The sequence below is a fragment of the Chrysemys picta genome, chromosome 23, assembly GCF_011386835.1.
Source record: "Chrysemys picta bellii isolate R12L10 chromosome 23, ASM1138683v2, whole genome shotgun sequence".
Classification (NCBI taxonomy): domain Eukaryota; kingdom Metazoa; phylum Chordata; order Testudines; family Emydidae; genus Chrysemys; species Chrysemys picta.
The window spans coordinates 16,488,424-16,510,951 of NC_088813.1; the positions used below are offsets into that span (position 1 = coordinate 16,488,424).

Consider the following 22,528-nt stretch of genomic DNA (forward strand, 5'->3'; position numbering starts at 1 on the left):
GTACAGCATGATGTCCCCTGCCTCATATCCGGTCTCCGTGGAGTCCTCTGAGTGGGCCAAGTGCAGCCCTGGGGGTGAGTTCACTGCCTACACCAGATTCAGAGGTCTCCCTCCTGTTCTGAGAGTGGGTCTCAGACAGCGGTGGCATGCGGTCAAAATCAGGTTGGTGGCAGAACAAGAATCCATGAGCATGACATGCCAGGTACTTGTACAGCTGAGATGTGGGACACCAGAGCCCAAGGTCTGAGAACTGGTGATTTTGAGCAGTGGTTTCTCAAGCTCTTCCATCCCTCCTGGGGGTACAATGCAGTGTAGTCTGGGAAACCCCCTAGTACAGCGATTCTCAAACTTCAGCAACCTGAGGACCTCCATTTTGATTTTTAAAAAATTGGGGACCCCCAAGCAGCCCTGCTCCTCACCCCTTCCCCCAAGACGCCACCCCCACCCCATCCTGCCCCCAGCTCACTCCATCCTCTCTCCCTCTGTCATTTGCTCTCCCCCATCCTCACTCACTTTCAGAGGGTGGGGGTGCAGGGTGCAGGCTCTGGGAGGACGTTTGGGTGCAGAAGGGGGTGAGGGCTCTGGGAGGGAGTTTGGGCTCCAGGCTGGGGGAGGGAGTTGGGGTACAGCAGGGGGTTTGGGGTGCTGGCTCCGGGAGGGAGCTCTCGACTGGGCAGGGAGTTTGGGTGCAGGTAGCGGTGTGGGATGTGGGCTCTGGGAGGGAAATGGGGTGAAGGGTGCAGGCTCCGGGCTGGGCAGGGGGTTGGGAGAGGATGAGAGGTGCAGGCTCCGGCCGGGCAGCACTTACCTTGGGCAGCTCCTAAAAGCGACCAACATCTCTCTGGCAGCGGCTCCTAGGTGGGGGAGCCAGGGCGGGGTCTCGGCCAATAGGAGCTGCGGAGTCGGTGCTCAGGGCGGGGGCAGCGGGCAGACACACCCCTGGCCTCCCCAGGGACGTTCCAGACGCTTCCAGGAGCAGTGTGGGACCAGGGCAGAGAGGGAGCCTGCCTTAGCCCCTCAGTGTCACCAGAGGGATAGGAGTTGATCCATGGGGCCCACAGAACCCAGGTTGAGAAACATTGCTGTAGTAATATAGCCGTGGGGGGGTGTCGTGAGCCCTAGGGAGCTCTCTGTGACACCCTGAAGCTGACCGCCCATTGCTTTGGACACCCTTGACAAAGGCCAGAGGAGCTAGGCGTTTGCTACAGGCAAGCTGGGCTTTGTCACAAGCAGGTTAATTCATTCACCTGCGTAAAAGGACAATCAAGTGCTTTGGAGTACAAAGACCATTCATTCCATTCAAAGCTTTCGGGGTGGAGGGGGCAGGGGTGACATTTACAGTCTCCAGTCTTGACTCCCTTTAAAGTGGGGAAGCTGTAATGGCTTCACCCCTATGGCTGGAGTGATTGGTCACACAGCCTAAGGCTTGGTCTACACTAAACCCCCAAATCGAACTAAGGTATGCAACTTCAGCTATGTGAATAACGTAGCTGAAGTCGACGTACCTTAGTTCGAACTTACCGCCGTCCAGACCCGGCAGGCAGGCTCCCCCGTCGACTCCGCGTACTCCTCGCGGCGAGCAGGATTACCGGAGTTGACGGGGAGCACTTCTGAGTTTGATTTATCGCATCCAGACAAGACGCGATAAATCGAACCCAGAAGTTCGATTGCCTGCCGCCGAACCAGCGCGGTAAGTATAGACAAGCCCTTAGAGGGAGGGACAGCTGCTGAGGACATGGAATTTACCCCTTGCAGGGAGACACTCGGGGTATTATTCCCTGCGGATCGCAGAAATGCTGTGTCCTGCAGCCAGGGGCAGCGCTGTATTCAAACTCAGCTAATTCTTACCCCCATGGCCTTAGTCCCCCCTTTCCCATCTACCTCAACTGCTGCTCCTCTCTTCCAAGCACTACCGAAGCCCCTAGCCCACTTCTTTGCAGCAACTCATGGCTCGGTCTCCCTTGCCATCCTTTGGCACACTTTCCCCACTCCCACCGCCAGACATCTTCCCCCAGCATTACCTGCTCCTCTGGCTGTTGGAGCTAGTTTTCTCGTGCTCGTGGCAGTTCCACTCCCACCTCACTGCATCCTCCCTCCACAATTTGTAGTCCCATTTCTGAGCCACACACAAAAAATGGCCATATGGGGTCAGACCAATGGTCCATTGAGCCCAATATCCTGTGGTTTTTGTCCAACCTGCTTTTAAAAATCTCTAATGATGGAAATTCTACAACCTCCCTAGGCAATTTATTCCGATGCTTAACTATCCTGACAGGAAGTTTTGCCTAATGTCCAACCTAAACGCCCTTGCTGCAATTTAAGGCCATTGCTTCTTGTCCTATCCTCAGACCTTGTCCTTACCGAGAACAATTTTTCTCCCTCCTCCTTGTAACCACCTTTTATGTACTTGAAAACTGTTCTATCCCTCCGTCTTCTCTGCTCCAGATTAAACAAACCCAATTTTTTAAAATCTTCCCTTAAATGTCATGTTTTCTAGACTTTTAATCGTTTTTGTTATTCTCTAGACTCTCCAATTTGTCCACATCCTTCCTGAAATGTGGTGCCTGGAACTAGAGACAATACTCCAGTTGAGGCCTAATCAGCCCAGAGTAGAGCAGAATTACTGCTCATGTCTTGCTTACAACACTCCTGCTAATACAGCCCTGAATGTTTGTTTTGTGTGTGTGTGGGGGGGGGGGGGGGGGTGTGGTTTTTTTTGGCAAGTGTTTCACTTAACTCGTATTTAGCTTATGATCCACTATGACCCCCATATCCCTTTCCGCAGTACTGCTGCCTAGACAGTCATTTCCCATTGGGCATGGGTGCTGAGCTTCAAGTGCTAAAGCCACATTTCTGCCTCGGGTGTGCATGACCTGACTTTGCAAGGTGGTTTGCAGCGAGACAGCTGAGTTTGGATTCTTTTAATTGAAAGTCCTGGATTCTAACATCACATTTAGGGTGTGTCTACACTACCTGCCGGATTGGCAGGCAGCGATCGACCCCCAAGCGCTCTCCTGTCGACTCACCACAGTAAGTTGATCTAAGTACATCAACTTCAGCTACGTTATTCACATAGCTGAAGTTGCATAACTTAGTTCGACCCCCCCACACCCCCCGCCCATGTAGACCAGGCCTTAGATAGTGGAATAATCTCACAAAGGCAGTGGTAGAAGCCCCACTAGGGGGGTGACAAAGCTAAAACAAATCACTGCAGAATAGAGTATTTGTCTGAAGGAGGTGGGAAGAAGAAAACCACAGTCCAACCAGACAGACAAGATAAGACCTATTCTCCCCCTACCCCATTTCTAATTCCTAGGATTTAATCAGGCACAGTAAAGAGATGTCAAGTATTTAAGAAAATGTTACACACCAATAAACACAGGAGGTGGTAGGGAACTCACCTGCTCTCAAAGTGAAATTTCCAACTGCTCTGCTGCTGATTAAGGCTAGAGCATCTGCGAGATAGCTGGGGCAACAAAGCCACATACTCCGCATCTGGAAGAGCAGGATTCATGGGGGATTCAGAGAGTCTCTGGTGAGCCGGGGTCCCTTTCCTTGCTTGCAAGTCCAGAACAAGTGGGCTGCTCAGTCCCAAGGATATTTTTGGCATTGCTAAGTGTAACCTTCTGCCACGTTCATTCATTTCACTGAGTAACTTCCCAAAGGCGGTGGTGAGAGTTAGTCCTGGAAGAGTTCTCTAAGCCTCTTTCCCTGAGCATCTGCCCGCTTCCATTTTAGCTCAGGTCTAAATTAACATGAATAATTCAGTTGTTGAACTATGTAATATTCATAAGTGATGAGTAAAATGGGACCTAATTACCACCCAAACCTAAAGGGACGTTAGCTTGTGCATGTAACATGAGGACTTGCCTACAATCTTGCCAGACAAATGGTTGCGTTAACACAGAAAATGCAACATTAGACATCCCTCTGCATCTGAAACCCTCATATTTTGTAGTTGCTTGAACGAAAGAGCAATGACTTTTAGGAGATGCCAAATAACTGACTGAAATCCCTCTTTTCCTGGGCAGATTGTCCGGTATCTGAACAAATGTTTAAGTGATTGTATGGATAACTGAATATCAGCTCAGTTCAATGCACAAAAGCCTGATGGCAAACTCCGCATTGTGACTGTGGGGCTAGATTCCCACTGCTGCTTTGCCACTATACCTCACTACTGGCCTGCAGCCCCCAGCTCTGGGCCTGTTGAGCAGGTACTGCTAACCATACTAAACAGGGCGGTTCGGTAAGTTTGACTGAGCACACAGGATTGGAAGCTCAATTATACCACTTCTTGTCCCACTTGCTGATGTACTACTTTTGGGAGCGAGGTTAGGAAACCAAAAGCCAAAACAGAAGTCGCTGGTATTACACTTCAAGCACCTGTAATGTACATATGGCTGATTGTTCACTTACAGCATGGTTACACTTCCCACAATTATGTACATTCTCCAATCCAGTACTCTCCTCCCCTCACAAGTAACACCCCAAGAACTGCCAAGAATGTTCCCAGGACATTTAAGACACTAAACTCCATTTTTAAAACTTAGACTGGCCTCCATGGGGCTGACAGCAGGTTTCCTACTCAAATTCCCATGGCTTGTCGGGCTGCTGTTCAGTTTGACCCATGAGCAATGAAACAAAAGGCTGCTTCTCCCGCTACCACCCTTCCACTGTAACCCATTAATCAAGCTGTTTTAAAAAATTTTCTACAGCATTGTAGAAACTTATGATTGATCTTTTTATTTGAAGATTGGTTACACATGGGGAAAATTTAGCTGGTTTTGTTAGTGTGGATTAATGTAATTACAGTAACCTGCGCTGTTGTAATGTTTACTCCCAAGCCTTGGCTAGCAAAGGAATATACACCTCTACCCCGATATAACGCGAATTCGGATATAACGCGGTAAAGCAGTGCTCGGGGGGGGGGGGGGGGGGGGCGCACACAGGGCTGCGCACTCCAGCAGATCAAAGCAAGTTTGATATAACGCGGTTTCACCTATAATGCAGTAAGATTTTTTGGCTCCCGGGGACAGCATTATATCGGGGTAGAGGTGTACATGTAATAATGGCTATTGGCAGAGCATAAACTTCATCAGCTGTTCCATATTACATGGCAGGACAAGATCAGAAATATGGATATTCAAAGCTAAACACAGCAACCACCTTCCATCCAGCACTGATTTGGTTGTGGCAGCTTTCTTGGTATAGACATATTAGACTGGAAGACCAACAAATTCCCAAGTGTGTTCACCAAGGACTGCTGCTACAGGGTCTGCAATCACATGGATGCCAAAAGGTTTGATGGCACAAGACTACCAGTGATAAACTGAATGTCCAGCCAAACCACTTTAAGGACCTAGACAGATCAATCCAGGTGAAGCTTCATCTGCAATGAAGCCACACACCTTTGTGATTTGTCATCATGAGAGCATAAACTTAGCTGCTAGCTTGACTCTTTCCTTGGAGAAAAGTAAAGACATGATAGGCCGCCTTTGCTAGACTTAAATCCTTATCCACACACTGAAGTAATAAAGCATCACAGCAGGATTGGACCGCTGTAGGATTCATGCTTGCTCCACAACCAACCTTATTTTGCAGAAAGTAGCTGACCCTGGCTAATGAGTAACTGCAATTTTGAGATCTACTGCTGGAGAAGCAGTTGGTCTGATTAAGAACCTGATCTCTGTAAGGGAGCACTTTGGAACAAGATGCTTTGTCTAGTAAGAACTTTCAGGATCAGGCTTCTAGTTTTGTAAGCATGATAGGCAAGCTCCCATCCCAGCTCATGCAGCTGCCTATTTCTTTCTATGCTTCATTAGGGTCTTGGGTTTGCCTTGTTCAGTACAGATGCAGCTTAGGGGAGGTTCATAGATTCTATCTTTATGCTCCACCCCCATCGCCACCTCATTTTTAGCAGTGATATCCAAAGTACATAAATATGTTCAACTAAATGAACTTCTGGAGTAACAAACTTAAGAAAACAAGTGTCATCTGTATAAGCAATTGAATATTTTATTGAAAGAAAAACATTGCCACTTAAGTCCCTGGCTCCTCTCCACTGGGTTCTGGACTTCATACACTGCTTCTTCCTGTGAATGCAAAAACACAAAGTTAGCCCAAAATCTAGAGAAGTTACCAGCAATCTTCATACATAGATCACTTTAAAAAACAAATATTGAATGAACACAAAAAAAAATCATGCATCTGGAACAAACATTCTTTAGCAATGTATATGAGCTTTCAGGATACAGCTGGAATGAAGTGAATAGCATAGAAACAGGGACATAGAAGCAGTTCTGAATTGGACTACATAGCATTAGGATCAAATCATAAGGATCTTTACATCATTGGTTTCAAATTTTAAGTGTTCATTCTGCCTAAAGGATAGATCAGATGCATACAACCATCAACAGTGCAAAAGAAAATATTTAGCAAGTTTCCCCGAGGCCTGTGGTTTTAAATACTGGCATAATATTTTGTAAGTGTTTTAGACTGAGGTCTGGGTCAAATGGTGGAGAAAAAAGATTTTTCTAGTTTAATTCCAGCTCTGCAGATTCCTCCTTATGGTCCCTGCATACTACCTCCAGTCTGCTTGCTTCCCCACATATAAAAACATATAATATTGATTCACCTACCTTGCGGGATGCTGTGAAGTTCAATTGTTTGTAAAATGTTTTGAAGATGAAAAGCAGAACCAATATTTTTATATCAAGTTTAATTTATGTAATTGTTTTACTCAAGTGTTAAGCTATCTGCCCTAGACCTTTCTCCTCCTAATGCACCATGCTTTTCTTACGGTGCTTGAAATTAACATGTTAGGTTCCTTGTGTGTGTCTGAGCATCTGTAGAGTTCAATGAGCAGGGTTTATTGATGCTGCAGAGCCGGAAAGCCTCAAACAATGCTTATCTTGGTTCTACAAAAGAAAGATTAAAAGGTTTTATATAAAATCCATTAAAGAATGACTTCTGATCTTAAGAATCTATATTAAGATCAGGTCAAATTTTAGGTGGAAACTGCTAAGTACACTTGGGGTCATTTCTTCTTACAAATTCAGTATCCCAAGATTAATCTACTACTCACCCATTCACTTCGCAGTCTGGCTACTCCACATCACTGGACATCAGGTCACATTCTGGATTGTGCTCAGGCCCTACTGCTGTATGAGGAAAAACTACCTAAGTTAATGTCTTCCATAAAATGATTTTATACCCCCAAATATAAGTCACTATTTGGGGACTCTCAGTTTGGCCATTCCTTTTATGAGGTGCAGCATCTCAGCAAAGTAGAGGCCCTGGAATTAAGAGGAAGTTGGAGTCTAAAGTGACCAAGCAAAAATGACAGTGTGCATAATTCTAACTACTTATCTGGAGGTGTAAAAAGCACGTTAACTGTATAGCAGGGGTTCCCAAAAACGTATTCAGAGGGTGAACCATTTCAACAAGATTGTTTGAGACTTACCTACCCTCCCCCTCATTCGCTATTATAATGGGCTGCCTGTGGCAACTATCAATTGCTTACACAAAAATGTAAGTTTAGCTTTTTAACTCAATTTAGCTACTGGAAACAACCACCACCAGCACTACTCCACAGTCCTTTACACCAGGTTCTGAACGTTTTTTTTAAATGAAAGATTAACAGATATGCTTACTTCACATGGATGAGCACGTTGATTTCACTCAGCTTGCATCATCTTCACCTAAAGGATAACAACTGAAGTTATTATAAAAATATACACACTAGAAAGTTTCTGAAAACAAAGTTCTAACCCATTACAAAATTCTAACCTTTAAAGTAAAAGTTTAAAAGATACATGGACTGATTAGTTATGAGGGAATTTACAAATTATTCCAAAATACTAGGTGGAAGTAGTATAAGGGGCAGAAGTAGGCTAGTCTAAACACTTGTAAGAAAGTAAAAGAATATGCAGGTGGTTGAGTGAAGAACTGCACCTAGTCTGAACACCAAGGCATAACTGCTAGCTTCACCAGTCTGAATACAATGAAGTTTGATTGCAGTCAGAGGTATACTATCCCTTATGTGAAGGTATGTAACTGTGAAACTAGACTAGTTATTTAACCACAGTTTGGCTTATCTGTAGTAATATTACATGCTCCATATGGATGAAGCAAAGTGTCCCTGATACTAGCTGTGCCCAGCCCAAGAATCCTACAAGTGCATTGCAATCCAAAGGAAGATACTAGAGTTTGTCATGCGCTTATTACCTTTGTTCTATGTCACAGCTTTTCCTCCCTCTGCATATTAAGCCTTTCACTACAGCTTTGTTGAGGGCAAACTGCAAGGGGCTGAAGATCATCTACTCATCAGCAACTAGGGACAAGTCTGTACAAAGTTCTGTGCACACTATTAGTTGGAGGCAAAGCACACTGCCTTCACAATGCTACTTAGCCAGCCAAGTGGATCAGACACCCAAATTTAGTATCAAACCAACCTCTTGGTACAGTGTTGAGACTAAATTATAAGTCGACAAAAATGTAGTATGCACATTGTTTTCTATGCTGTGGTACCAAACACCATGCATAAGGGATACTATATCTTTGTGCATCTTTTTAACACTCCAGATTATGCACTTGTAGCCACCCCCCTTTTCCCCAGTTAGCTCTTCAGTACTGGTGTTCAAAAGCAACATTTATAGATGGGGTATTCACAGCCCACTGTGGGATTGCACAATCAAGTCCTAACTTGTCAATCATTATCTAGCAGCAATGACAGACGGGGGAGAAGGCCAATCCTCCCATTTTTTCTTTTCCAGTAGGCAGCCATTTAAAAACCCCACTAGCTGATATGAGAGAAATCAGAAGCTGATCAGTTGATTCCAGCCTTGCTAGTAGTGGAAGAAGCCAAGTAACAGTCCAAACAGCACACTATTTATGCAATTTCTCCAACATGCTTAGCCTCATTTAACATGTTACAACACACAGGCCTTCCTGATCGTGTCACTGCAGCTGGCAATGATTAACAGACATGCAACCCCAATACCACTCAAGTCCTAAAACTACTCACAGGCCTCAATATTTATCTGTTTAGTGTTTTGCTATTGGGGAAACTGCAAGCAAGACTTGGTATGCTTAATGTTACAGTAAAACCCCCCATATGCTACACTGTGCTGTGCTCTCCCCTGACAGCACCAGAATCTGATCTAACAGGTACGCATATGTATTCTGGCACCACACTTCCGAGCTTCAGATAAACTTTTGGGAAAAGTATAATTCATAGAGAAAAAGATAAAACCAAGATGAAACACAATGCAAGCACTTCAGTGTACTGTTATTTCTCATACCCACTTATTACAAGTTGTTTGCTTAAAATAGACATGCCTATTTGTTTTTAAGAGACCTACTGCACCAAGTTTCATTACTGAAGACAATTCAAAGCTAGTATGAAACCCATTGCTTTGTCACAAATTGCTTGCTCCAAGAGTGTCAAAAGCCTATTACCATTCCAAATATGCAGAAGGTAGATGTGTCCATATAACCCCTCCATGATAGTCCTGAAGGCAAGTCATGTGTCTAGTAAATACTCAGCACACTGGCAAAACTGAACAGACCTGACTGTTGGTTTAGAGATACCTAATAATCCAATTCTTGCAGTTTCACAGCAAACATACTGCCATCGATTTCATTACTGAATTTTATTCATAGAAAAGCTCTAAAGTCAATGGCAACAGACAAACTGGCTTAGATACGAATGGTGTCACAGGTTGAATAGCTGAAGTTCAGCTACACATTCAATGTAACTAAAGAGCTGTTACTGTCTGAGTTATGAAGTGCAGAAATTACTTTGATTTTTCAAAAGAACATGAATACAAACAGCAGAGGGCAAGCCTATCTAAGTTTATAAACTGCTTACCAATGAGTAAGATTCTTTCTTGGAAGATACAATACAGAAGTTTAATGTCTAAATTTGACAAAAATGTACACCAGAAACAAGTATGCAAAGTAAAACTTTGCATCTCAAGTAGAAAAACCCTTGCAATACCTCTGAAAAAGGTTTCTTATGCATTGCCAAGAACCAGATCAGGGGATGAAATAAGGAAACGTATGACATTCAGACTCTGGAGTTACAGCTAACTAGCACAACAAAGCAGATAGGAGCTGAAGGTCAACACATTCGGAAGTTTGGAAACATTTAGGTATGTAACCTTTCGAAATACCGTATCTGGTATTTCTAGCAGTGATGAATTTAGAATAAGCACACACTTGAAAGATATTTTGATGAAAAATTAAGCTACTTCGATCAGTACATTCACTACCAAGATGAATATTTAAAGACAGGAATCCATAGATTCCCAGCATAGTCAGTTGCCTTTAATTGAACATATATCATGATCACTGCCACCTAGAAATTAAAAACAAACATATCTTAAGTTGATAAACCCTGAAAACTAATGGAGATATTTGAACACAATTTATGACCTAAGAAGTACTTACACCCAAGTCTTAAAGCTCACCAGTGAGCTTTACATCTTTATCGCCTAGTTCATTCAAGGCTAGAGCAATGATTACCAATGTATTTTCTAAGTAGCCAAGACTCTACAAGGGGATGCACTGCAGATGGGATATTTTGCTACTACAGAAAGTTAATACAAGCGACAGGTTTTCTAGGTGCAATTTGCACCTAGTTGACTAGTTAAATGATTCTAAAAATCACATTCCCTCTTCCCCACAGAGCTCACCTAAGAATATCTTCATTACAATGTACTTAAGAAAATCCACACAAGCCAAGTCATATATGTACAAAGGAATCGGGTCTGTGATACTTATCTAAGAATCGCAATAAGTTGCTTATTGCTGCTGAAAAAGATACAGCTTAAAACCGAAAGCCACGCAACTTTGATGCAAGCTAAACATACAAGTATGAAGAGTGCTGCACTGTAATTTCATAGTCGGAAGTGTGATGTCAGAATACCCACAGAATAAGGTTACACAGAAAGTCACCAAGTTATATTATATTGCTTGTTACCTACCTGTACGCAGTCGGCAATGAGAATCTCGGAGCAAGCAGGAATACTACATCCGGGTCCTAATGTCCATTGCCATTTGTGGTACTACGTTCCTCACAGTTATGAACTGCAGAAATGCTGGCTAAGTGCAGTTATGTAGCAGGCCACTACTTTTAAGAGTGTAAAATTGCAGTCTCAAAAACTCCAGCAAAAACTTGCTGCCACAGTAAGTGGTTGACGCCAAGGAGAAGCCAAGAATTTTTCTACCATAAAAATACCACAAAATCTCACAAAAGCAGTTTCAATTTCTCATAAGCTGTATTTCTATTAGGTGGTGTGATGTATCTACATAGTACTGTAGATATGCTCTGTATTCGTTTTTAAGGAAGTGTGAAAACATGCAAAAGGACACCCATTTCTATATGCTGCATAACAGATTAAAAGTTTAAATGGGCTCAATTTAATTAAAGCAGTCTAAATTGCAAAAGCCAATATTTTCTCTAAGTCCAATACAAAAAAAAGTTCTATACGGTCTAGACCATCTGGAAATGGGTCTGCCAGACCAAGGACTTTTCTTAATGGATTTGAAAACCCTTTTCTTCAGTTATGTAAGTCACCTGACTTTGTGAATACTCCAAAACCACAGAACCATGGGGAAAGACCAAAGGAACATGACAACTTCCTTAATACCTCCCACCAACTTAATAACTGGGTATAACATTTTAAAATTCTGACATTTGTCCGTCAGCTTTTAAGACAGTACCTTTAAAAAGGTTCTGAAATCAAATTGGCCAGAAGCTACTGTATGCAACTCAAAGCAGGACTTGATTGTTTTAAAAAGTCTGCTTATGCAACTACAACACAGGGTACACTGTTTAATAAAACTATTTCAAATGTTGTAGAAACTGCTGAATCTTTCAGTATATGTTTGCTAAACACAGTTTAGCAAACGGTCTATTTTTAAGACCCAGCAACAGCTTACATACAAATAGGGGCACTAAAAAGAAAACCTCTGCAAGGTAATGATTAGGACATCAGCATCCTTCACTCTTCAAAGTTACAGTACTACAAAAGAAAGCATTTTGGGATATGTGCCAGCATCTCTTTAATAAAGAATGACATGTAATCTGAAAAATAAACTGAAAAAAATTAATTTAATGTTTACTGTCAGAGTTCCCCATCTCAGACATTTTCACCCTCTGTGGGTGTCCACGAACACCCTTTTGAAAGTATTTGCGTTGAGCCCCTACTATAAAATTCATACAAGTTGTAATTGGACTGCTGATTTTAAACTAAGAATCCTATACAAAGGATCCCAGACACTTGATCTCCACAGTTTAAGAACTGCCGATCCAAGATTTCCTACATTTCAATTCATAGAGGTAAAGTGTCATCTACCCTCTTTAAAAGTTCTGGGAAAATAGGAACAGATTTGCCAAACTGGCTGAGTCTCTATTTAGACACTTAATATTTAGTCACACACCTGATTATCAACATTTCACAGCTTGCCAGTATTACATTTAAAGTTTAACAGCATTTAAACAGTGCTCACTTCTGAAGACAGACTGTTTGTATTCCAAGGTAATGAAATCTACGCCCTAAAACTTTTATCCATACACAGAATTTAGGATTAGCCAATGCTTAACACAAACAGTGGAAAGACCTTCTAACAATTAAAACTATTCACAGAATGCTCAACATTTTGGGAGTCAGGTAAAAATACAACCAAACCAAATAAGTTTGCCAACTTTGCACAAGCAGGTTGATGTATCCTGTCTTAATACCAAGGCATTTTACACTGGGAAGCTATGCTCCCAGCTTGTCAGGTACAATCACAGTAATGAAGTAACTACATTAATAACAGAGTCCAGAATACCTTGCATTCTTATGGGGTTTAATTAAGTGGACAGCAAACTGTAAATTCATGAAACCATTTCCTCCGTCAGAATCTTAAGAGGGAGTTTTATTTGTATTATGTAGCATTAGCTATTGAACTCCAGGTTTAGTCCTACTCTTGCCTGCCAAACATCAGCATTAAGATATCTGACAATATCAAAACAGGGGTTCTCAACCAGGAGGTGCGGTTAGCTGAGCCAAACTTAAGTGGCACTGTGACCTGGCACATGGGCAGCAGAAGCTCCGAGTAAAAAAGAAATGCTAAGACTGGACATGACTCAAAAAAAGCTGAGAACCCTGCTACAGTGCAAGAGGCTATTTATTTATCTGAATTTAACATGATGTATTTTAGGATTTAAGTACTACAAGGTCTATGAAAGAAGACTTCAGTTTTTACAGACCCCTGAAATTAACCCCAGTTGATTTCTGAACTGTAAGAGTTAGTCCACTCACTTAGCATAAGGACATAAGCAACTTAGAGCACAAATTAAAAATCTCCTTGTTTTACTTAGGTAATACTCCCTGGTCTTCTTGCCAAGCAATTTCAGTTAGGTATTAAATACTGAACCAAGCCAATCCTGCATCTCAGGCAGACAGCTTACGTATAAAACAAACGTGTGTCACGTTTACAGCCCTTTAATTGGGAAGTCAGTCAATCCAAGCCATTCTGTGGATTTATTTTAAAAAGTGACCTTTTCAACTTCTTTAGAAGATTTCAAGCAGTGGATGCCAAAGAAAAATCTCTGCCACCATCCCACCCTCCATTGTTAAAATCTAAAACTCATTACATGACAGCAGCATCATTTGCTGTTTAGTTTCCATTACTGCATCTTACAACACTTGCAAAGTTTCCATTTATTTCCTTATTGCAGTATAACGAATACTCTGAAAATCTGTACCCATTGGAAGATCAAGTATCAGTCTACAACTATTTGACCCAAACTTAAAGCTTGAGGCATAATGGGAGGAGGCCTCACCCTTAAGCTACTTTTCCGCATCCTGGTCTAAATCAGACCTCTAAATCCAAGACTTGTTTCAATTATGTTGAAAGGTGTGGCATTTAGCCTCATATTTAGAACCATGAATGGCGAGTTTATGATCAGAATAGTTACTACATTTAGTATTCTATTTATTTGAAGCACAGTAAAAAAAAGTTGGTACACTGCCATCAAGTTAGGGATGTTATACATCAAAAAAACAGCTAAATTTTTTTTTTGAAACACTGCATTACATAATTAAATTTTACTTGTCCAAACAGACCACTTACAAATATTAGGTCACTAGTTTCTAACATCCATAAAAATGTAGCTTTCTTACTAAAATGCAAGAATTTAAAAGTTGGTGTCTAAACAAGGCAGACAAAAACAAACTGGAATGAAACTACTGGTCACATCTAAAATCGGGGCTTTTTGTTTGGGCCTTCATATTCTTCTCTCCCTCTACCATATCCTGCTGGTGTTCCAGGTCCCATTCCTCTAGGACCCTGGCCACCCACAGGCCCCGCACCTCCCTGCCCAAAGCGTTCAGCACGCTATTGGAACAGTATTAACAGTTCATTATTATGTAGTTGATGTCCATGTGTGTTAAGTATATATTTTTAGAAGGTTCCGTAGTCAAGGTTCGTCGATACAATCACCATTGAGCCGATCCACAGGTACCGGGAACATAGAAAGGAAAAAAGGGTAATTTAAAAATTAGTTTATTGTAATACATGCCTTGAGGTATGTTCCCAACTTGATGCATTCTCATACATCTGTTACAAAGAACAGATACTCCCTGCAGTGCTAGAAATGTAAGCATTAGTGCAGATGTGAATTTACACCCTTTCCAAAATGAGCTCTAGCAATTTTCAACCAAGTTTACGCAAATAGCTTGCAAACTCTCACCTTTAGTTCAGTACAAGTTTTGTTTACGTCAATAAGTTATTTCCAAATAAGCCTAGCCAGAAAAGGCAGATTCAGTTCACTGAAGTAGGAGTTGACATTAATAAAATGTCATTGTAAAGAGGATGCCTACTCACCAGTTAATGGCATGTGCTGCATTAGAGACCATGTGCTTTTCAAGATGGGTTTAAGACTACATCTGCTGACTAAACTGCAGAAGCCTTATGTAGTAAAACAAACAACTGTAATACAGTGCTACTGGATTACAAGAATGAAAAATGTGAAAGACTAATAAGCAGTGATTTACCTAACCAACACAATTGCTTGATGAAAAGACCTTCATTTATTCTCACATTTTCAGGTCTACTGCTATATAACCAAATGTAAAAATGGGTTCACAGAACTACATTTTTATCATAGTGTTTCAAGTTTGCCCTTTGTGCATTTCACTAGGTGCACCCATTAAAGCCCCCCTCCCTTCCCAACTTCACCACAAGCTCTTGGAAAGTCCACTAAGACTTTACAATTATTGAAAGACTTCATGGACTGTCTCCCATCAGAGTTGTAAGCGCTGAATTGGACTGCAATAAAGCAGAGACTTCAAATATCTTTACTAATGCATCTAGCTGCACGTATTTCTACCAAGCTACCAGATAAGGAGGTGTGGCTGGTAGCAGATCTCTAAAAGTTACATCAATACTGTGAAGTCAAAAGATAGCTTTCAACTTCCATTTCAAATAAAAGTTTCACTACCCCCTAAAAGAACAATAGTAATTTCAGTTTACTAAACTAAGTCTGTAAATACCGATCATGGGTTAATTCAGACTTTTCTCCAGTTACTGGTATACAATTATTTGAAAGTTAGCTTCAATCTTTCTGAGGAAGGAATTTTCAGAAAATAAGGAGTTTCTAGCTTCTCCATAATTTGTGTCTTCTTTACAAAAGTTTATACACCAGTTAAAACCTAATTGCAATTCTTAAGTTTAATAACAGGGACAGCACTGCGTGGCATAGAGAGCCACGTCCTAGGGAACTTTAGGCAGTTAAACCATCTTAACAGCAACACGTTTTGATGGTATCAAGTTGTTTAAAATATTACACAAAGTTCAACATGCACCTGTACCAAGCCTTTTAGAATGAGGAAAAAAATGTACACAGCATTCACCACAGACTACCTAACTGTTCACTAAACGCTTATGAATTGCTTAAAAATGTTATCAGTAGATTATAGATGCATTAATGCCAGCAGCATCATCTACTGAATCAATGCTTTGCAAAGTTAAATACCATAGGTATGGTTTCCATAAAAAGAAGATACCTGGCAAGCTACTGTGGTAGCACACCATATGAAGCCAGAGGCCTGAGTACAGTCTAACCTTAAACCCACCCAGAAAAAGATTCTCTGCATTTTGTGCCAGAGGGTGTGTACCCTCAATGAGGAGGGTGGAAGCATACCATCATCAACCACTTGACCCAGAACAGACTTCCATCCTATTAAAGCATTGCTGTCAGTACTGCTCCAGTGGGATAGCACCAAGCAGACTCCAACCCCATGCACACATGTAGTGTGCCAAAAATAGTATTGTTTGGAAACATACCTCTAAACGTGAGGTATGCAGTAGATTAAGAACCTGCACCTACAGTCATGCCCAACAAGTGGGAAACAAGAAGTTAGAACAGGCTATCATTATTCCTTTGTCAAATAGGAGTCACAAAATGACTAAGGTCAAGGAGTACTGGGAATATTTAAACATGCCTAAAGCTAACAACTGCATTTCTGCTCTTTTGATATTATGGCAAACATTAGCACACAGCATATGGTGTACTGTTTGCCATTTGATTACTCACAAGTTGACAGTGATGAGTAATCTGTTGCATAAAGATACATGAGAGTACAGATTTGCATTTTGCAGTGTATCAATGCAAGGGTGCACTGATTTTGTAATTAGGCTTGGAAGGATCAGATTTTAATTGGTCTCAGTAATTACACTTTGGAGAACAAGAGTAGAACCACATAACACTTGCGGACATTTGATACAATTATGAAATAGTTTTTAGATAGAAGAGCTTTCAGCTTGTCAATTGTGTCAATTTGTTGTAAATTAATTTCTATGGTAATCACATCTTGATAAATAACCCTTAAATTTATTTGTTAGAGCAAAAGCTGTTGGAAATCAATCCAATATTTTGAAACATCAAAATTCATGAAAAATCCTTCCAAGCCTAAATATAATGCAGGTACTCAAAACCCAACCAGTAACAGGGTTAACAGCAAACATGCTTAGTAGCACATTTGAATTGGTTTACAGACAACTTCTGTCTAAATGACCATACTCATAAGAACTGAGCTATTACTGTACATACTGCCAGACTAGTCCTTAATATTGCTATTACATAGACTGACTGAAAAAAAAAAAAGCAGTCAGTACTCAAGAAAGATTTAAACCATCTACCATTCAAAAACTGGTAGAGTTCAGAATTTCCTGCCTTAATTCCCCACATACTAAAGTAAAGCCATCACAGGATACATTACCATGTCACTTCCCATCATAGAACCACTCATGGCTGGTTGGCCAACACCGGGACTGGCCTCATAACCTATGCCGCCACCGCCACCGCCACCACCACCCATAGGTGGGAATTTCTGAGCTGCTGCACCATAGGGATCTAAGAAAGAAAAATACATAATCATATTCTGCCAAGTTATATGTTAACCACGTAAAGATATTTAGCAATCCTTTACCTCCCATGTTCATTGTGCTGGCACCACCCATTCTCATGTCTCTCTCTCTCTGCAAAGGCAAAAATAGATCAGAATGAGTAATCAATTCTGTCCCCCTTTGAAGGCCTGCATTTCATGAAGCAGGTGCACCATTTAACAGTATCCGTTCACCTACCAAAACTATTTGAGCATTTGTTATTTTGAACTTTTTTTTGAAACTAAGAAAATCCCAGTAGCATCTCAAATCAGTTTAATTATCCATAAACCACAAGGTTTTATTTTGTTTACTTACTGGATCCATGTAACCCATTCTACTGTAATTCTCTTCCCTTTGTCTTCTCATCTGTTCTTCCATCTCACGCTGGCGAATCATCATTTCTTCTTCCCGCCTACGACGTTCTTCTTCCTGCCTGATAATTTGTGTGTTATTATACCTCAAAAAGCACAATATGTACACCTTTAATATGTATATAACCAACATGAGCAACAAAGTTAGCACCTTACAATGTGTGTTGGTGATTGGTGGATGAAAAGGTTAACAAGTGAATTCAACTTCAGTGAGCGCTACAAAAGATTAACCACGTGGTGCTAAGAGTAGTTGAAGGACACCATTGAGAAATATAACATGATTCAAATTTCAAAATGTTTAAGTAAAAAATGATAGCATTTTTACAAAGATAAGCTAGCTTTAACATGCAAACCTCAACTTGAAATTGTATCAGCACATGCCCAACTGTCATTTGCACAAAGAACATTGTTGTAATTTAGTTTTTAGTGACAAAATCTTGTTTATCAAACTCAGGCCTACCTTAACTGAATTTCCTTGCGTTTCTGCATTTCTTGATTATGAAGTTCCTCCATACGCCTCAATTCTTCTTGACGCCTCATAAGGTCTGAAAAATTAGTTTGTCAATATATCCTTTGTACATACTTCTTCTGTTTATAAGTTATTATCACAAAGTGTTACCTCACCTCAACCATTTACCCTAGCCCCATTTAAGCTCTACATGGCACACAACTGATACTGAAACGTGACCGCTTTTCTCATCAATTACAGTCATTGATAAACCATTCCCCTTTTAAATTACAGTTGGCCAAACAGAATTTGAGCTATGCTCAAAAAAATTGAAAAACTGACAACTTTGTGGGAAGCTTTTTCTCCTCATAGCATCCTACTGAGCAACGAGAATTCCCAGTCTCTCAGAGCCACAATAACTCTGTAAATCCAGAGTACACAAAGCCAATTTTTAGGCTCCCTTATTTTTATGCAAAATAAAATTTACAGGGAGCAGGAAGCAAGATGTAATGTAAGTTGCAAGCTACTTTTTAAAAACAATTCTCAAGCTCCACCTGTTTACTATGGATCAGTTCATGAAAACCTAAAATACAAACATCCATATAATAGGACTATTTGTATAGATAGCACACACAACTAGAAAACAAATGGCAACAGAAGAATTAGTGCCAATCACCTTGACGCAAGAGATTTGCCTGATGTTCATGATAGGCATCTTCCATTTCACTTTCAAGTTTGTCCTTGGCATCTTTCATGTTTTTCTCCACCTGATCTCTTTGCTGTTTTTCCATTTCATCTAATGATTTCCACCTCTGGGAATATTCAAATTCAAAACTGCCATGCTGAGCAAAGCGGGGTGGAGTTTCTCTTTCCCTACAAGTGGAATAGAAAATATTCACTAATAATGAATTTAAAAGACAGTTAAAAGACAGAAGTTGAGTAACAGGTTCACTTAAATACTCAGTTCCAAATTAACCAGTTTCTTCCTAAATCACAGTATTTTCAAGTTTTAAAGACCTTTTTAAAATGCTGCTGCTGACACTATATATTCTACCACAGGCCAGATGTTCAGAACAAAGAATCTAGAGAATCCCGTGGTGTCTTCACTGTGGTGAGTCGACTGCTCCCCCGTCAACACTGTCGACACTGCCTGCACCGCTCGTAGCAGTGGAGTACCGGAGTCGAAAGGAGAGCACTCGGGACCCGATTTATCGCATCTAGATTAGACACAAATCAATCCCCGCTGGATCGATCACTGCCTGCCGATCCAGCGGGTAGTGTAGACATACCCCCAGTAATAGCAGTAGTAATTTCTTTCAGAAAATTAATGACCAAAGGAGGAACACATTGTCAGCTAGGTCCAAAACATTTTTTTAAATATTAGAATTAAAAAAAATTATGTCTGACAGTTAACAAAAGATTCTGCCCAGAAGGAAAAGTCACTTAGTAGCTGGACTAAGAAAGGGTATTTACACCCACAGCTCATTGAAAAGTCAAATGATATCCACACCATCACTGCAATTTTCTGAAAGATTGTTTTTCTTTAAACTTTTCTGAATGTGTTGGCTTCAGACTTAATATTAAAACATTTCATTAAAGTGGCATCAACTTGAAATCATTATTTTTAATTTTTTTTTTCAGAAGTCCAGTCCCATTTTCAATAATGATTTGGGTACACCTGAACATTTTACCCAGCATTAAATATCTACAAAACTACTGCTCCAATGTTTGTGGTTTTGCAATTTTTTAATTTCCTTCTTCCCTGTTGCTGTGTGAAAACTGCCAAAGTGCTGTGAAGTGCACAAAGCAAGCAAAGAAAAATATTTTTTGTTTTCCTTGTAAAAATAGTAGAGTAAGCCATTTTAATACAGAAGGGTGATTTTTAACTTAACATCCTTTTAGTGGATAAAAAGAAAAAACCTATGAGAGGTTGTCAAATTCAATGCTGGCTTCACATTGAAAATTTTTATTAAAACTAATGTTTAAAAAAATTATATAATACACAGGTTAATAAACGAGTGTCTGTACATCTGGGTATAGTGCTTATACAAAGTTTGTTTTAAAAGTCATAAGATACATATGCTATCATATTGTAAATAGCATGTACTGTAATATATTTGAGATCAATATGCGTTATCTCTATGCGGGGAAAACAAAGAGTGCCCCTACTTTTGATACATTGGATTCTTCTGAGCAAGCTTTTCTGGAAGACCATCTTCATCATCCAGTTGTTCAAGTGGTTCCACAATAACTGGCCTAGGAGTACTAAACAAAAACAAAAATCAGATTTTTTCAATATGAATGCGGGTTTTAGCTTTTAGAAGAAAATTTGTTTATAACTATTATCACTTAAGCTAACTTGTGATAAAACAGCAAGAGACTAAATAAACATTTACCTCTAACTGCCATGTTTAAATAAGCTATATTTCTATATAGTCAAACAGCTTACGTTGTCAACAAGAATACTCCTTCGGTGCACCGTTCAAATGCCTTCCTTGCAGCTGGCTTAGATGCAAATTCAACAATGCCTTTTCCTGTTGATCTGCCACGATCATCTACAATCACAACAGCTCTTTCAACTGGACCAAACTGTGAAAAAGCTTCCTCCAATAACTCATTGGACACATAGGGTGAAAGGTTACGCACAGACAGAGCAGCAGCATGTGTGGCGAAACGAACTCGAAGCTGTCGGCCTCTCATAGGAATATCATCTAGCTCTGCCTTTGCAATTTCAGCCAGTGCTCTGGATTCCTGGAAAAATGTAATGAGACCCAGTTTCAACAAAACAATTCTATTGCTCTAATTTAGCTGAACAATAACAGATTTAAATGGCTATCGTATGAGAACCCACCAATTTAATGAATCCAAATCCTTTCCCTTTGTTGATAAAAACCTCTCCAGGCTCCCCATATTTAGCAAATAATCTTTTGAATTCTTCATCTGTAATATCAGCAGGCAAGTTCCCCACAAACAGACGGCAACGTTGGGTGTAAGTCTTCTCTCCAGGTCGCCTCAGAAGAGAGAGATTTGCTTTAAAGCCCTACAAAAAAAAACAGAGACCAGTTCAAGCTTTTTTTATACCAGTTACAAGCCTTCAATCAAAGGCGCTCAAAATAGATGCCCACCCTCTTCCTCACGGCACAGGCTCCACCCGCCAATCCCACGTCGCACAAACCAATACGAACAAGAGACCACAGGTACCTCAGCCAGCCCTGGAGGTGGGACTGGGGTTAGTCACCAACCTGTGCCGACGCGGTCTGTCAATCCCGCATTTAGGCAAGGCCAGGCACCCTGGGCAGGGAAAAGCCCCGCTCAATTGGGACCATCCCACCATCCCTCCCCAGGGCCACGTCCTCCCGCCCCCCGGCCCTCGCCGCCACCCCCGACAGCCCAGCCCATCCCCGCCTCGCCCTCCCCTCGGCTCCCTTCAAGATGGCGTCGGGCGCGCGGGGAGTCCGAGCGCGGCCGCCGCCATCTTGTAGCTGCGGGGGAGGGGAAGGGACTCGACTCGACTCACCTCGTCCGTGGCCTTCTCGCCGCTGCCTCCGGCCGAGCCCTGCTGCAAATTGAGGCTCTGCCCTGGGTGCTGCTGGCCCTGGCCGCGCCCGCGCTGCTCGCCGCCCGGGCCGCCGCGGTGTCCCTGCCCCCCCTTGGGGTGCGGGCCGCCGGGGCCCTGCTGGGGCCCCCCCGGGCCCTTGGGCCCCCCGCCCGGAGACTGGCCCGGGCCTTTCTTGGGGCCGACGGCAGGGGTGGGGCTCGGCTTCGGCTGCGCCTGTGCCCCAGGGACGGACGGGGTGGAAGGGGGAACGGCAGCGGCGGCCGCCTGGGCCTGCGGCGGTTGCTGTCCCGCGGCCGGTGTAGGCCCCGCGGGGGGCCCGGAGCCGGCCTGGCTGCCGGACGGGCCCGAGGTAGCGGCAGGGGCGGAAGAGGACGAGGCGGGCGGCGTGGCGGTCGAGACGGGCGGCTTCGGGGGTTCGGGCTTAGGGCCCCCGCCAGGCGGGCCGCCCCCCAAGGGGCCGCGGTTCTGGCCAAGACCCATGCCGGGCGGTGGAGACCGGAAATCATGGTTGGGGCCTCCCCGGCCTCCGCCACCCCCTCCGCGCCGGTGGAAACCGCCACCGCCTCGGCTACGGAACCGATCCCGAGACATGGTGCCGCTACTGCTCGTCTCTCCTCCGGCTCGGAGCCCTGCGCACAAAATGGCGGCTACGCCGAACGGCCTCGCCGGCGCCTTTGTCCGCCCCTTATATACCTTCTCCTCCCCCGG

At 42.3% G+C, this 22,528-nt stretch overlaps 1 protein-coding gene across 10 annotated transcripts; it reads right to left on the reverse strand.

Moving 5' to 3' along the window:
• Window positions 1-5,992: 5,992 nt before the first annotated feature.
• Window positions 5,993-22,498, reverse strand: SFPQ (splicing factor proline and glutamine rich). Of its 10 annotated transcripts, none has more exons than XR_010594618.1 (14): window positions 21,779-22,498; window positions 21,113-21,301; window positions 20,711-21,012; window positions 20,431-20,526; window positions 18,938-19,134; window positions 18,274-18,358; window positions 17,758-17,875; window positions 17,487-17,535; window positions 17,277-17,410; window positions 10,989-14,391; window positions 7,653-7,700; window positions 7,085-7,160; window positions 6,639-6,917; window positions 5,993-6,092 (listed from the first exon to the last, which is right to left on the reverse strand). XR_010594618.1 is itself a non-coding variant. In XM_042854017.2 (11 exons), the coding sequence occupies exons 1-10, from the start codon at window positions 22,409-22,411 to the stop codon at window positions 7,677-7,679; spliced, it is 1,827 nt and encodes a 608-aa protein (XP_042709951.2). In that variant the 5' UTR covers window positions 22,412-22,497; the 3' UTR covers window positions 5,993-6,092; window positions 7,653-7,676. The 10 variants fall into 10 exon arrangements, 1 of the variants encoding a protein (XP_042709951.2); XR_010594614.1 differs by having other exon boundaries at window positions 7,085-7,157; window positions 21,779-22,497; XR_010594617.1 differs by lacking the exon at window positions 10,989-14,391 and having other exon boundaries at window positions 7,085-7,157; window positions 21,779-22,497.
• Between the last annotated feature and the right edge of the window lie 30 nt (window positions 22,499-22,528).